Below are 15943 nucleotides of genomic sequence, written 5' to 3' on the forward strand. Positions count from 1 at the left end.
TTTCTCATGTGCCAGGCTTTAACCTATGTGAGAGTCATGATTTAGAGACCAATTACTAAATGACAGTATTAACGGGTGTCAACTTGAGGCTGTTTAGATCATTCATAAAATATCCGCAATCTAGCAAACAGAATGCAGCTCTTAAAGAAATAGTTACTTCCCTGTAGTAATGATATTTTGGATGGATACTCTATCTACCTGCAAATTCCTCAGCTCTTGAATAAACCCTCAGGTGCCACACTAGCCTGAAAAACATTTCTCCATAGCTTCCCTTTGGCCGGGGTACAGTTTATGTTCGTCAACGGAAGTGTGAAGGAATGCAGATTTCACCTAAGTTCACTTCTCTTTTAGAGTCCTGGCGATGCAACCTCTCCTTCTACTTGGTAGGGTGAGGTGAGGGTAGAAAGATGGCAGTGTAATTGATTGACCAGATGGCAGGGAGTCACCACCCACGAGAGAAAATTATCTTTGGCTCTAAGGACTAAATTAACAGGTAGATGGTGATTTTTATCATTTCCTTGCAAGAAGGGAGGTGCTTGGCTCTCGTCAGACACATGATTAGAGGTGTCCTTTTTCTCTTTTTACAGTTTTACTTTTATTCAGTTTAATTTCTGTTATTTTAAGTTCCATGAACTGTGTGTGAGACAAGGGAGCTTGATCTCACACACAGTATCTTGCCTGGGATCCATTTCTGATTTTCTTTGCCTCCCTCTTTGAGGATACAGTTCAGTGCAATTTTATAATTGTGGTTAGTGATCAAGTTTTTGGACTACTCAACCACACCTCGTAAGTCAGGGAGCTTTAAGAAGAGTGCTGCTGTGCAGTGGCTGTCTCTCTGGTGCACCAAGAGAAAGCATATCAACACCCACCCATCTGTGCCTGGACTGCCCCCAGCATCACCTCCTGCCACTCTACATTCTTCAGGATTCCACTGGGCAGCATTTATCCATCAATGGCTTGGGCTTTTCTACCATTGTCCCAAAATCTCATGTGGAGGGTAAGTGTATTGACCTGACACTAGCTCTCTCACACCTCGTAACAGTAGGCTAATACCATCCTCGCCACCCTTTCTTAAGCAAACATATTCTGCTCATTTGAATGAATGTACTTATAAAATGTATTTAATGAACGTTTGTTATCTTGGCAAAAACTAAATATCCACAATTTTATCCTTGATCATAATCCCCAAGTGATTTTCTGACTGAAATATGGCTTAACTCTATCATCTTCAGATATTGCATTAGCAGTTCCCGTTGGTTACTCTGTTTCACAGTTTAACAGGTAGGACACTCATTGTGGTGGTGTTGCTATTATTTATATTTCAACAATCTTTTGCATGTTTTATGTCGCCTAACACCTACCGTAACAATGTGGAGGGGCTAATCTTTACATTAGGTCTATCTCCTCATATCAGTTTTTCAGGTGCCTTTATATATAGATCACTGGGCTTTGATTCAATTTTCCCTATGAAACTGATGACATTTGTTTCACTTCCTGCCATTAGAGCAGTCAAATTTACAATTACAGGAGAATTTAAGTTCTGATAGCATTGCATGGTCACTTTGGAGGAGTCTGAGGCTTTTAAGTTTATTCAATCAGTTAACCAAACCAATCACTTGCAATGACAATCATTGCTTTGGTCATATCACCTGGCAATACCATTTTCTGTTTTGGTGGCCATCATTAGCAACCGAACCACTGTGAATGATTCTAATCAGCCCTGGCATTGGGTGACTGACCAGGATTTTAATTCTCATTTGGCACCTTTCCCATCTTTTTCAAGCGATGTATCAGTGGATTGCAACCTTTTTCAAACTTGGATTATTTCAGCCTTAGATATCTTGATTTCCCTGAGCCGATTCATACAACCAGTACAACGCATCATTGCTCCTTGGTTTACTGCTAGCCTCCTAACATTAAAGAGTCATTAGTGCCAGCTCAAACAAAAATGGTGCCTGAATTTAGCAGTGCGAAATAAGAGGCATATGCAGCCTGCATTAGGTTATTCCATACAGAGATTAGATGGACCAAATTGGCCTATTATGCAACGAAGAGTGTGTCAGCTAAGTAGTGCTTCTTGGTGGAGAACCTACGGTCCAACTCCACTTTGTTGATATACCACAGTGCGTCTTACTGCCTGTTAAGACCTGGACGGACCAACCACAAAGAGAATTGAGAAATTCTTTGAGCGCAAGATGAATAGTTCTTTGAGTAGATTTATGTGAAGATTCTTCTCCTCTGAAGACCAAAGGTCTCTGATTTCTACTTCGTCGTTATGACACCCCATCCCAGGGTGGAGGCATCAGTCATAACCCAGGCCACGCCTATAGGAGGTTGAAAGGACAGTCTTCAGGAAGGTTCTCCTTCACAGCGAACCAGGCAGGCTGCATCACAGTGTCTCTGGGAACCACAACTGAGTCCGCCCTATGTTAGAACCACTGCCTATGAAGGCACAACTGAAGAGCCTTCATTCAGCAGCAGGCATACATGACTAAGAGAATGCAAGAAGTTAGCAGCTAAAGGATACACAGGACTGAAACGTGGATGACCTCTTGAATCAGTGAAGCAGTGTAGGAATTTCTTGAACAATGTGCTCTGGAGAAAAGGCTTGGCCCAAGGTGGTATTTAGTGCTGCTTCTATAAATAGTACCGGCTGAGAGGGCTCCACATGGGATTTTGGGACATTGCTAGAAAATCCCAAGTCATGGAGTAGGGAGCCTATTGACAGCACATGTGTTGGCACCATAATTGGAGTCCTGGTCTTCAGAAGCCAATCGTCCAGTTGAGGAAAAACCTGAATCCCCAACCTCCTGAGATGGGCTGCCACATCTGTCATCACCTTTGTGAAGACTTATGGTGCCAATGTCGGATCAAGGGGAAGGAACACAAACTGGCAGCGAGTCAAACCCGCTATATATTGCAGATATTCCTGTGAGAATCTAGGACTGTTCTGACAAAGTTGATTGTTATTTGGACTGGATGGATGTCTATTACATGCAAAGATGGCACTGTTAAACCTGAAATCATTGGTGTGGTCTTCACTCACACATTTTGTCATTACCCCTTCTATTTCTGAATTTGTTTTAGTTGACATTAGCACTTTATCATAGCTAACAAGCACTAAAGAGATTGTGCATTTTCCCTAAGCCATGTAAAATTGGTCTACACCTAATTGGCACAATTAATTTACTTGTAAGATCCTAGCATATGTTAACACATGGTTCCAGGGACTGTAAATTTAATGGTTCTAGTGGGCCAGCAACCCTCATTGCTCCACCAATTCTAGTAACACTTTAAAACTTGTCTCAGGCCCACCAATACACCCTGTAGTGAAGTATTAAACTACTATTCGCATAGCAAAAAAAACAACTTTTGCCAGGCTTAAACATTCTTTCTTAAAACATACATGCCTAAGGTAGGTCTGAAATACCCATAGGGCAGGGTGCATTGTGCTTAAAAAGCAGGACACATGGTTTTAAGCTTTAGATGTCCTGGTAGTGAAACACTCCTAAATTAATTTTTCACTAATGTAAGGCCCATCTCTCCCAGTGAATAACATTGGGTTACAATATTATATTTAATATGCATTAACCTTTGATTGCGAGCAGGTAAGAATTTTATGTTTGGACTCAAATGAACAGTAATTTGAAATCCTCTTTACTGGTAAAGTCGAATTTTAAATCACAATTCTGAAAATGCCACTTTTAGAAAGTTGGCATTTTTTTGCCCTAACCATTTGGTGCATGTTGCCGGAGTGCCAGGTCACTTGACTGTGAAAGGCTCTGCTAATGGGGTTTTTATACTCCTTCCAGACAGTGACGCAAAGGGAATTGAAGGTAGACAGAATGGACTATCCTGCCAGGATGGTTGAAGGTGGAACTGTACCCAACCTCACTTACATTCGGAGGGCTAGGCCTTTTGCAGATATGAAGGAACCTGCCACTAGTCTTTTGTCATCCTAGACTTCTTGGAGCCTTGACAGAGGAAGAGAAGAACTTTCCAGAACCAACTTTAGAGGTAGTTTAGGGACCTCACTCCCACTTCAAACTCTGGCACCAGGTGTAAATATTGTTCTTTGCTGACCTCTGCTAGAGTGAGTGTCAGAATCCACTGCCCCAAGAAGCTCCAGTGAACCTGACTCTTCACTCTACAGAGACGACCGGCAGCACAAGATCAGCACTTGTGCTACAGGGACAATAGCCCATATCTCCTGGCCTGCTTTTCACGCTATAGGGACGACTATCTGCGATGCTTTCTCTGCTCCTCGCGGCATCCGCAAACTGAACTTTTCATGGCAAACTTTGAGCAAGCAAGTTTTTCAGTGGAGCTAACCAGGTCTTGGTGTCTGGCCTGCAGTACATCTAAGTTGGCCCGAACTTGTGACTTTCCCTTGGTCTAGCACAAAAAGATGACTGTGACTGGTGCTTTATGCTTCTAGGCACTATACTTACCCAAAACTTTAAAACTGAATATCACTAGTTCCACTGATTGGATTTTTGTCATTCTGATATTTTATTTATTAAAATGTACTCTATTTCTCTAAAATGGTTTGAGATTGTTCTTGTGTTGTGTTTTTACTTTATTACTGGTTGCACTCTGCATAAATACTTTACACTTTGCCTTTGGGTTGAGCCTTGGGCCAATCTATCAAAGGGGGTGAGCACAGGATAATTTAGTGACTTTTGTGGTGCACCCTGTCAAGGATTGTGGTTGTTGTCTGAGTGGGGCTTCCAACCCAACCGCACCCCAACCAATAACCCAATTTCTTACAGGCACTATCTTGTTAAGCCCAGAAAAAGTTTCAGTACTTTTTCCCTGAGGTCAACTCCTGGTACCTATGGCATAGAGCAGACAAACTTAACTTATGAAAATGTGTCCAGTATTTAGAAGTATCAAAACAGAAATATAAAAATCCCACTCCACTTTACAAAAATGGAGAATAAATGAATTAACAAAATGACACAAAAAAGACAAACATCCAGTAAGGGAAACCAGAAAAATAAAGTCTTAAAGTTTCAAGCAGCAGTAGCGAAAAAAGCACAAAGTACCAATGATGGTCTATGGAAGCGGTAGAACAGGACCTATGGCAGTTTAAGGGCTGCCCAACTAAGCTGCAGTGGCAGAACGAGAACCCTGTTTTAACTTTAATTGTGCAGTCCACCAGTGACATTTAACCTACAGGCCCTGTGTACACTTTTTATCATATATTAGTGACTTATAGGTAACTTAAATATTCCAGTTAGGAAAATAGCCAATTTCGACCTGTTGTAAGGATCAGAGCACCAGCTCTAGGGACTGTTTACCAGAGTTTCAATGCTCACAGTAAAAAAAAAAACAGCAGCACAAGTACAAAAAATGGAAGTGACCACGAAAAAAAGGCATTCTCCTGCAATCAGTACTTCGAAGAGTAGGGTATACCCCTTTTCCACAATTTGTAAGACCCATGATGCACAGATATGGCCTTCCAAAAAAAGGAAACCTCACCTCCCACTGGTCTTGATTGAACTGACATGGGAGAATGGGAGATGCTTCTCTGAGGTGGCTGGGGAAGAAGAGGAGGAAGGAGTGACTGTTTGGGTGGGTGGATGTCCACAGCGCCTGTACTGGCATAAAATGGAGTTCTGGTGCTGTTGCTGAGCATGGGCAATTTGGCACTGACAGATATTAAGGCCACGTATAAAGCTTCAAAAACTTATGACAATCTTGGATTTTTTTTTTTTTGTGGTTGCAGACCAAGGCAATGGGGTATGGCGGACCATATCTTAAAACTAGCGCTGTCTAAAAATTATGTAATTTCCTTTCACATAATTACAAGAAATTACAGCACAAATACATAAAATAATGTGTAATTAGGTGAAATGCAAATTTATTATTTCACACTATAGAGTTCTCTTGTGACGATTTTTGGCACAAGGACACGTATAAACGAAAGTAACACTTGCACTATGATGTTCCTATGCATTCATGCTACACTTATACCATGAATTGAACATTAGTGGCAAATATTTACCCTGAACGGCACATAATTATGCAAAGTAATTTCAGGAATCTTACATAACAAGCATAACGCATACACTTTGCCTAGGCGTACTTAGAAAGTGGCAAGGCTGAATCGACCTTCTCCCCAAATAGTTTAGTGAATTTAAAAGAGAGGCCCATTAGGGAGGACAAGACATCCAGGGAAAATCTCCGCACAGGCCTTGGAACTAAATAGTCTGCATCCAGTCCTATTTGGATTACTTGTCCAGAGGCTGCCTGACCATCTTTGAGATCTTGAAAGTGAACCTGGAGTTCCCAGAAATGATTAGGGATAAGAGTGTCCACCATATACAGTAGTGTGTGCATATAGGACAGTAGCAGGCATGTGGCATTCAGAGACTTCAGGGCCAGGCTTCCAGCCACAAATATGTTCTTGGCAAAAGACTCCATTGCTTTTATATTCCTTATCTACTAGAGCAGTAGAGAAAGTGCCAAGAAACAGATGGGCAGAGGATGAGGCCTGAATGACAAGGCTTTCCAGGGAAGAGTACTGTGACCAAAGTAAAGGGTCGTCTGATGCTGGTCTATGCTTTCTGCTTATTGACATCAGGGCCCGATGATGGTTTGATCCACTTGGCTAGTACAGGGTCTAGAAGAGCCTCATTAAATGAAAGAAATGGCTGCCAAGTGTGGAACGTATAGGACCTTTGTGAGGATGTCTGATTAGATTCTACAATAGGAATAGGTAACTCCAGAATGTCTGCAGCCTTTCGTGTTATGGCTTGGTAAGAAGATGCACATGGTGGGAAGAGCCGCACAAAAATCCTAGTTGTTGCTGCAATGCCTCTTGAGGATCATTCTGTGAGTGTATACCAAATAGTTCACACAGAGAGGGATACAGTTGAGCTTCTTTTCCCTCCAGGAGGCGTTATGTCTCCCTTTTATGCACTGGTACCTTGGGTTGTGGTCCATGAATCGGCTGCTCTGGAGACAGTGTCAGTGCTGACAGAGTCAGGGCTACAATCAGAGTCAACATTAGCAGCGCCACAGGAGGACAAGGCTATTGTGGGACCAGTGTCAGAAAAAACTGTGGTGTCGACAGTGCTCTCTGACGCAACAGATTAAGGGCCAAATGTGCTGAGGAAAAGCAAAGGGGTGGGAATCCTAACAGTATCCCCAGAGGTCACGAGGGGCCTGAAGTCACTCCAGATGGGAGCCTATCATACAGGAAGTCCACAAACATGGCCCCGGATGAGAGCCGGGAGCCATGAAATCTGCGTACCATTGTGCCAGGATGGCGGTCCTGGAGCCGGGATCTCTTCTGGCGTCAGTGGCGCCAGAACCTGAAGCAAGGTATATACCACCAACTCCATTTTCAAAGAGTAGTCAGAAAGTGATCTTGGTGATTAACCTTGCTTATGCTTGCTGTTGTGCCTCCTCTTCTTTTTGTGATTTTTGTGGGAGGTCCTTCACTTTAACAACTCTGGAGATATGGAGCAGGGCTTATATCTACACCTGTGTCTGCTGTTCTTGCCACAAGCCATAGAGAGCTTTGCTTAATGCTCTTTTATAGCCTTAAAGTGCATACTCTGATCTTAACTGCCACAACTTTGAGCCACGACCAGAACCCAAACAGCACAGGCATACGGCATCAGGCTAGTGTTGTAAGCTTGCACTTTATATATCAAAATGAGATATAGCATGTAAAGAGTCTAGGGTATCCCTAACTAGTGGACAGGGGCTTGCTCTAGCAATCCCAAGGTGCTCTTTTACGCTGTAATGTTGTGAGCAGCCTTAGGCTTATCAGAGAGGAGTGTATCTGCAAATACCCAAACAGCCAATAAATGAGAAACACAACTCAAGAAGGAGATCCACAAAAAATTACAAAAATAACAAGTACCTTTGTATATGTTTTGTCTCCAGAATCAATACTTTCAGGGAAGTACATTTTTCAAGAGAAATCTTTACAGTTGCGAAAAGGCGACACACTGTGCAATTTCTGGAAGCTGCAGTATTATCCAATGGCAGAAAAACAAATCCGTCAAACAGGTACAGTGCAGCAATTTATGGGACCAAATTGCTGGACTTATGGTAACATAAGGGATAGGACCACACCAACGGGTCACACCGGGCAGCACTGGGGCTGCCAGGTGCAGAGGTGTCGTACAGCATTGGGTGCCCAATGTTAGTCAATGGGTATTGGTACGGTTGAAAACATACTGCGGGTGAGGACTGGGGATCCAGCTGGGAGGAACCAAGGGATTCCAATCTTGAGATGTTTGCAGACGGAAGGGCACATTTGGTCCTTTTCTCAATGGGCGTGCAGTGACAGGTGCTGAGATGTCTTGAGGAATAGAGTTTTCTCTACTGGAAGCACTCGAGATTGAGGGGTCCTGCAGAGAGAGGCTGCAGGCAGCGTTGGTGAGTCACAGTGGGCAAGTCCAAGGTGGGCTTCATCTATGGAGGGCTGGGGGGACCACATTGGCACCATTGGCCTGGTTCAACTCGGACTGGGCGGCACAGGTGCATGGTGCTTTCCAGTGTCGGGTTTTCTGTGGTTCAGAGTCCTCACAGTTGTCTTGGGGTGCCTGCAAGATGCAGGGAAGCAGCTCCACTGGAGTTCCTGGATCTTTGTTGAAAGCAGGCAGTCCTCTCAGGCTTTTAGAGTCACAGCAGCTTGCGACTTTGGCACAAATCGGTGGGAGCAGCAGACAGGCCAGCAGGGCTGGGGCCAATTCAGGCACCTCTTCCTTGGGCTTTGCTTTTGCGCCTCTTGAGTGTCCTTCTTCATAAATCAGCAGGAATCTGATTTCCTGGTGTCAAGGGCTCCCCAAATACTGAATTTAGGAGGTGTTTTGGGGAGTGTAGTCGCCAGTGGGCTGCTTACCCCTGGGGTCACTATACGAGCACTTCCTGTGGAAAGTGGGCACAACCATGACCCAGAGTTCGTAATTCTGCCAACACCAAGATAGCAGATTTCTAAATGTTGTGTCCACATCAGGCAGCTCACCTTGGGGGTAGGACTTACCTGAGGGGTGGACACACCTCCCTAAATAGTACATTTCCCACCTGTCCCGGGGCCAAATGGGCCCTGGGGCAGCAGGGGTCAGCATCTCTCCTGTGAGTGATGCCAGATCTGCATACCAAAAGCGGTGGGATTCTTCGAAGGCCCTGCGCCTTGGAATGCAGATTTGTAGGGCATCCTGTTGGATGGGGTGTGTAAATACCTCTCCCCAAGCAGGATTTTAAAATTGACTACCCGAAAGCAAAGGTTCTCACCCTAGAGGTCAGACTTATGTCTGGTGGTGACAGGCTGGCAAAAACAAGTCAGTCCCCACTCAGGTAGTTGGTACATTTTTGGGGGACACCTCTTAGGTGCCCTCTGGGTGCATGTATTAATAAATGTTGTGTTTTCACTTTTAGCTGCACCAAGACATACAGCCTGCAATGGCAGTCAGCACGTGCTAGGTGAGGGCTGCAGTCCTTTGGGGCCCTCCTTTGGTACCCGTGCCCTAGGTAGCAAGGGTACCAATTACTAAGGACTTAGAGAGGGGCAAAGGTAATGCCAATTGGGGAACAATTGTACAGTTTTTGGGAAAGCGATCTGGCACGGGGGACCTGGTTAGCAGGAGCCCAGTGCGCTTTCAATCAAAATTGCATCATGTACCAGGCAAAAAGTGGTGGTGACCATGTTAAAAAAGGGCACTTTCCTACAGGTAGTAACTTGACATTTGCCCCTGCACAATTCTCAGAGGGTTTAAACCCTGAGTGCTTAAATACAGTTGTGCTACAGTAGTTATTGATAAATTCTTTATGTGGAGAATCGAGCCCTGGAATTGAAAGTTGGGGAAAAAAAGGGAACCAAAAACTGCCATCAGCAGAGCACTATATAGATTTGCCACAACGACATAACTACTGGCATCTCAGAGAGTCAGTGTCCCCTATGACAGGGGGAGAGCTATGCAGAAAGATTTCCAGGTCAGTCTGGCTCCCGGAGGATGATTCAAGAGAGGAGGAATCTTCAAGTAGAAGTACCCATCAGAAAGAGCTATATTTATGCATAGTCTTTTTAGGCCTCGGATATGAACAGCTTTATATGTCTGTTGGCAAGATCTTTTGTTTCCACAACTGTTAGACTTGGCGTGGTCTCCCCTAACCTTTTGCCTCTGTTTTCTAAGTTGTTGATGTGTGCTGGACTCTGTTTTTGCTGTTTTGATACTCTCGGCACTTTACCACTGCTATCCAGTGCTAAAGTGCAAGTGCTCCTATGTAAAATGTATGTGTAATTGACTTTCCATGATTGGCATATTTGATTTACTAGTAAGTCCCTAGTACAATGCACTAGAGGTGCCCAGGGCCTGTAAGTCAAATGCTAATAGTAAGCCTGCAGCACTGGTTGTGCCACCCACATTAGTAGCCCTATAAACATGGCTCAGACTTGCCACTGTAGTGTCTGTGTATGCAGATTTAAACTGCCAATTCGACTTGCCATGTGTAGGCCTTGGCAGGCCTAAACCTTTCCATTTCTTACATGTAAGGCACCCCTAAGGCACCCCTCATGGGCAGGGTGCAGTGTATGTTAAAGGTGGGACATGTAATTATGTGTTTTATATGTCCTGACAGTGAAATACTGCCAAATTCGGTTTTCACTGTTGCAATGCCTATCTCTCCCATAGGTTAACACGGGGCTGCCTTTTAATGTTATTAAAGCACAGATTCCCTTTGGAAAGTAGGCATTTTCTTGCTTAAAATATTCTGTGACTCTGCCTGGTTGTGGATTCTCTGTCTGGGTCAGTTTGACAGTTGGGCTGTTTGCACCTCTCTCCAGACAGTGACACAAAGGGAGCTGGGGCATAGCCTGCATATCCTGATGAGCCATTTATGCTGGAAGGGAGGGGAGGAGTGGTCACTCACACCTGAAAGGGCTGTGCTTGCCCTCACACAATGCAGTCTCCAACTGTGTGTGTTACTGTGTGTGTTGGTACAAATACTTTACACCTTCTCTGAAGTTAATCCTACCTGCTCGTGCCAAGCTACGAAGGGGATGAGCTGGGGATAACTGAGTGTGGTTCTCCTTTACCCTGACTAGAGTGAGGGTTCTTGCTGGGACTGGGGGTAACCTGACTGCCAACCAAAGACCCCATTTCTACCAAAAACATTATACATACACTTAGTATGAGCTTTGGACCATCCCCTCAGTCACAGTCATGACTGAACGGCTATTTCGTCTATCCCACTTTTCCACTTGCTCTTGATGCAATGTTGTTCCTTGGTCTGGTTGTGTTTGTCCCACCTGAGAACACTGAAGTCTCACAGTGTTCTCACTGAATGAGTTTAATCTTTCCACTGTATGCTTAAGGGGACCTTTTTATTTTACTTTTAAACAGTTGAACGCAAATGCATCTATTTTCCTGCTTTCTCCTCCTTTTTCTCTCCTCTACTCTTCATTCCCCTGCTCGGTTACCTCCCTGTGTGTTCATTAACTGGTTTATATCAGTTTTTCATCTTTCCCTCTGCTATTTCCCTATGCTCACATTACCTGTTGATTTGTTTTTACTATCACTCAGTAGCTCTAAAGTGCTGCCATGCAGGTAGCTCAATGTTCGCGTTTTGCATCACTTGTTTTATATTATTTTTTTAGTTGGAACTAACTACTCCAACATTACTGTCCATTATGAAAGATTGGTAAATTAGCAGGGCTTCCATGTTACAATGCATGTACAGGCATCCGCCGTGTTGCACATATTTGTCATGATGTAAGTGTATATGTGGCCATTAGTGAATGTGTGTTTTTTTTTTTTAAATAAACCCCCCATTCCAAGATGTGTGTTGATGCATGTCTATACATGTAATTAAAAAAAGCACTGCCAAAGCTAACAGCTCAGCATTTGAAAGCAGAGACTTATCTGTTTTGTCACTACTTTTTAGACTTGAGCTCGCAAGCACTCTGGCCTGTTGTAATCTCTGGCTATTCATACTTTGTTGTGCTTGTCTTAAATGCTTCGTTTCTTTTTTATCAGTGCATTTTGTGAATTGTCCCTCCTTAGTGTTCTGAGTTCCCTCCCCAGGCGATTTAACTAAGTAAACATTTCTATTGGCCATCACACTACATCACTCTTCCTCCTGTTACAGCGTTTGATGGCCCCTCCTCTGGTTTTCGTTTGCGTTTCATCCCAGCTGCGACCCTTTCTAGACATTCATGCAGGGAGCCAATGATTCTCGTGCTCATGCGCATGGCGGCGGTGGCGCTTTGAATCGGCTTGCATCTATCAACTGTTTTACTTTTCATTTTCAATTTATGTGGCTAGAAAAGTCCAGTTAGGAATTTACAACGCTAATAGTTCTAACTCGAGCAAACGTGAGACTGGTTGCATTGCAAATACTTGTTTGTTATTGGTCCTGAGTTGTGAAAATGGTGTCAGCATTTATTGAGCATGTAGTGCTTAAATGCATAGAAGATAAATGAGGTCTTCAGAATTCCGAATGCAAAAGAACAGTAGAGAATAAGGGAGTTATTTGGGTATCTGGGACTTGCAATTGCTACCTCTTTAATGCTGCTTGAAACATCTTGTGGCTTGAATCTAATTACTGATATTTAACATGATAGCGTGACTTCAGCATTTGACACATCTAGTGGCTGTCTGTCACAGCATATTACGCTAATGAGATTTTTCACTTCACATATTCCATTCCCTTACACTCTTCTTATATGCATTTATACATCCACTTCCCTGATATAATTTGCCATGAAAGGCTAAGAGATGTTATTGTCGTTTAAGGGTGTGTAATGTCAATTTTCTCTATACTCTTCTCTGGCTCATCCTGAAAAAAATATTAAATTCAAAAGCCATTTTTTCAATCTACAGCCTTTTCGAGCATATTTCTATGATAGAAAGTATTTTCAATTTACTTTTGGAGTCTTTAAGAACAACCCAGTGACCCCGTTTTCAGGTGCTTTCTTTTTATATAGTTCAAACAAAGGTGCAGTCAGTAGACCACATAAAATTAAAAAAAATATGCTGTAATACATAGGCACCACATGTGTGTTTTTGGTAGAGACTTTTTTACGTACAACAATATGAGTCAGCTTTAAGCCTCCTAAAATGAGGAAACTCAAAAATTGCAGTAATTTTGGCAGATTCAGAAGTTGTGCAACACCCACAATTTATAAGGCCCCCAAACATTTATAACTGATTGGTTAAGGTGTTTTTTAAATAATTTGTATAAAACTGATTCTGAACTTGTGTGTACCAGTCTTCCAACCCATATATCCCCTTATTTATTCTTTACCGTGTGCAAAATGTAAAATATATTTCATTTTCCATTCATTAGCATAAGTATTAATTACGGTCTACGAATTTTGAGCACTGATTGCCTAAAGCATTCTGTTATTTGAACAAAAATATTATATTTCCTCTTAAAAAATAAATAGTAAGTTAGTGATTAAGAGATGATATACCACTAGAGATGTGACGATTAATGGAAAATAACACGCTTATAAAAATAATAGTAAAATATGTACGCTATTTGTTGAACTAACATCTTGATCATACCAACAGTAATGCACTATACAATTTTGCAATCGAAGTTGGCTGCCCAGGGCGAAGTTTATTGACTGGCCATCTTGGAATGTTTTTTTGCTCTAAGATGGCCAACACTTTACTTGTAAATGTGACAGCTGTATTGGAACTTGTAAACAATGACAATGTGTGTACAATACCACCGCAAGACGACCATCCACGCCTGTTTAATTTGATTCTTATAATTTATCTTATATATGTTTGTTGCATTTTTGAGTCTGTTTTATTGTAGACGGGTAAGAGGATGAATGCAAGAATAAATCAGTGGGTGGATGAATGTATGAGAGCCTAATCTCATCACTGTCTGAAGAGACTTTAGTTACAAAGCAGACGTGTTGGCGTTTCTAATGATTGTTTCAAATATGGAGATTTCCATAGAGTTAGTACTCACCGCACGGCATATGTCATACGATCTGGCCGAATGGCTCTCATCATGCACAGCCTCTGAAGAGCGGTCTTATTTTTCCATTCTTGAGGAAACTTCTCCTTTTCAGGGCATTCTGATTCTACAAACTTTTTCCAACGTTTTGCTGAACCTTCAATATCACGATCAAGGTTTCTGAATTCATCCATAGAGGACAAAGCCTGGAGATATGCAGACATTTATAGTTTAGACTAAAATAGCATGCAGACTTTTTTGCATAATTGTAAAATGGCATATCATGGCGGTGATTATTGAAGCATGTTAACACTTTGAGCCTAGTATTAGGTTCTGGTTACTTCTTGGTACAACAAGTAAAAGGGGAAAAGGGATTATGCTAAGTCCAAAATATAGCATCAGACATAGAATTATAGGATCAATTGTTCCATTTTACCGGACATTCAATATTTAATTGGCAGTTGCCAGTCCCTAGTCACCTTCATCTTCATCTCCTTCTCCAATGGCAAGAGTTGCAAATACTGTTACCTAATGTCAATTGCACATTCTCCTTTTTTAACAAGAGAAAATTATTATTTCAATGCAACCAATTCTGGACAATTCCTGACTCAATGGCCATATCATAAAAAAGGCCAAAATGACTTAAAATACAACGTGTTAACCGCTTTTTCCATTAAGTGGTGGTGATATAGCAATTACACCAGATGATGTTATACAGAATATTTATTAAGTAGAAAAGGAGGTCAAGTGCAGTGACAAGATCTACAGTTTCTTTTCGGCACTGTACATTGGTAAAAATGATACACTCCACACTGGTCACGCTTGGAAATTTAGGGAGCAATCTCTAAGAATGTGTTTATTCAATGCATATGCCAATGAATGCTCATCTTTTTCCACACTTATTTAAAAAAAGCTCTACTATATACCACTTTTTGTTTTGAAGCTCATTTGATCTGAGTGGTACAGCCACCTGTCAGCGAGGGTTCCCTAGCTAACCGCATTTTTGTGAGTATCTCCTAGTTAGCCCAGCTAAAAACAAAAAAAAATCAAAGAAAGGGTAATAAAAAGAGGGTAATGAGATAAAAAAAATATGAGTGCCAGGTATACAAGTGTTAATTCAGTAAAGTATGCTTCCTGCAAACAAAAACTATACCACGTGTGACTCAACATATTCTTGTGCATACATTTTCTGCATTGATCAATCCTGTGAGGTTAACATCGTCCATTCCATGTATTACAGTAATAGTAGGTTGGATTGGATTGGATAGCGAGACATGAATAACACCCACTTGCACACAGTGTCACTTCTTTGTGTAGTTGCACCATCTTCTCCATGAATATTCAAACTCTAGGGAGCTCCACAAAGAGCTTATCAACTATGATATGTCTCTGGTGTGCACCCTTCTGTGGTGCTCAAACGCAGTGAACTTTGAAGATTTTTAGGTCAAAACACAGCATGTTGGCATTTTAACAGGGCCCCTTTGTGAAGTCCATGTTAGTGGTAACCTAGATAGGATGTGATTTAAGTGGAGTGCACACAACTGGATCTAGTTGATCAAAGAACTGAATATGGGGATGGGGCTGTGCATCACTTGCTACCAATACAGGAATATTAGCATAGGCGGGAAGCATAACTTACCACGCAACACTCAGCCTGCAATGTCACAAAATGTGACAGCCACGCATGGTCCCAGCATCCACCACTCCTGCATGGTAGTACCATTTACAAAAGAATATTTTTTATTTCATAAGTTGATATGCTTCATATTTGACAAACTTTTGTAAGGGCTTATTGGTGCTGTGTAACATCTTTACACAAAGGATTGTGCCTTATTGATTAACCAGCAGGTCATTGTGGTGGATCCTGCGTAGCATTCTGCCCAAGCAGGCAAGCGCTTCAGTGTCCACATAAGGTTAGTAAGCACTATATAAATGTTGCAGGACAATACACTGCCTCCTTGATGGTTCGGGACCCACACTGAGTATGGGATTTTAACACCAGTTT

The 15943-nt window shown here is 42.3% G+C and overlaps 1 protein-coding gene across 1 annotated transcript in view; it reads right to left on the reverse strand.

The window, feature by feature from the left end:
* The window catches only part of DNAH9 (dynein axonemal heavy chain 9), a 975671-nt gene that overhangs the window by 275558 nt on the left and 684170 nt on the right, over positions 1-15943 (reverse strand). Inside the window, exon 60 of the mRNA XM_069200368.1 lies at positions 13951-14144. Within this exon, the coding sequence (XP_069056469.1) occupies positions 13951-14144 (194 nt within the window). The remainder of the gene's footprint in view (positions 1-13950; positions 14145-15943) is intronic.

This window comes from Pleurodeles waltl, chromosome 7 (assembly GCF_031143425.1).
Source record: "Pleurodeles waltl isolate 20211129_DDA chromosome 7, aPleWal1.hap1.20221129, whole genome shotgun sequence".
NCBI lineage: Eukaryota > Metazoa > Chordata > Amphibia > Caudata > Salamandridae > Pleurodeles > Pleurodeles waltl.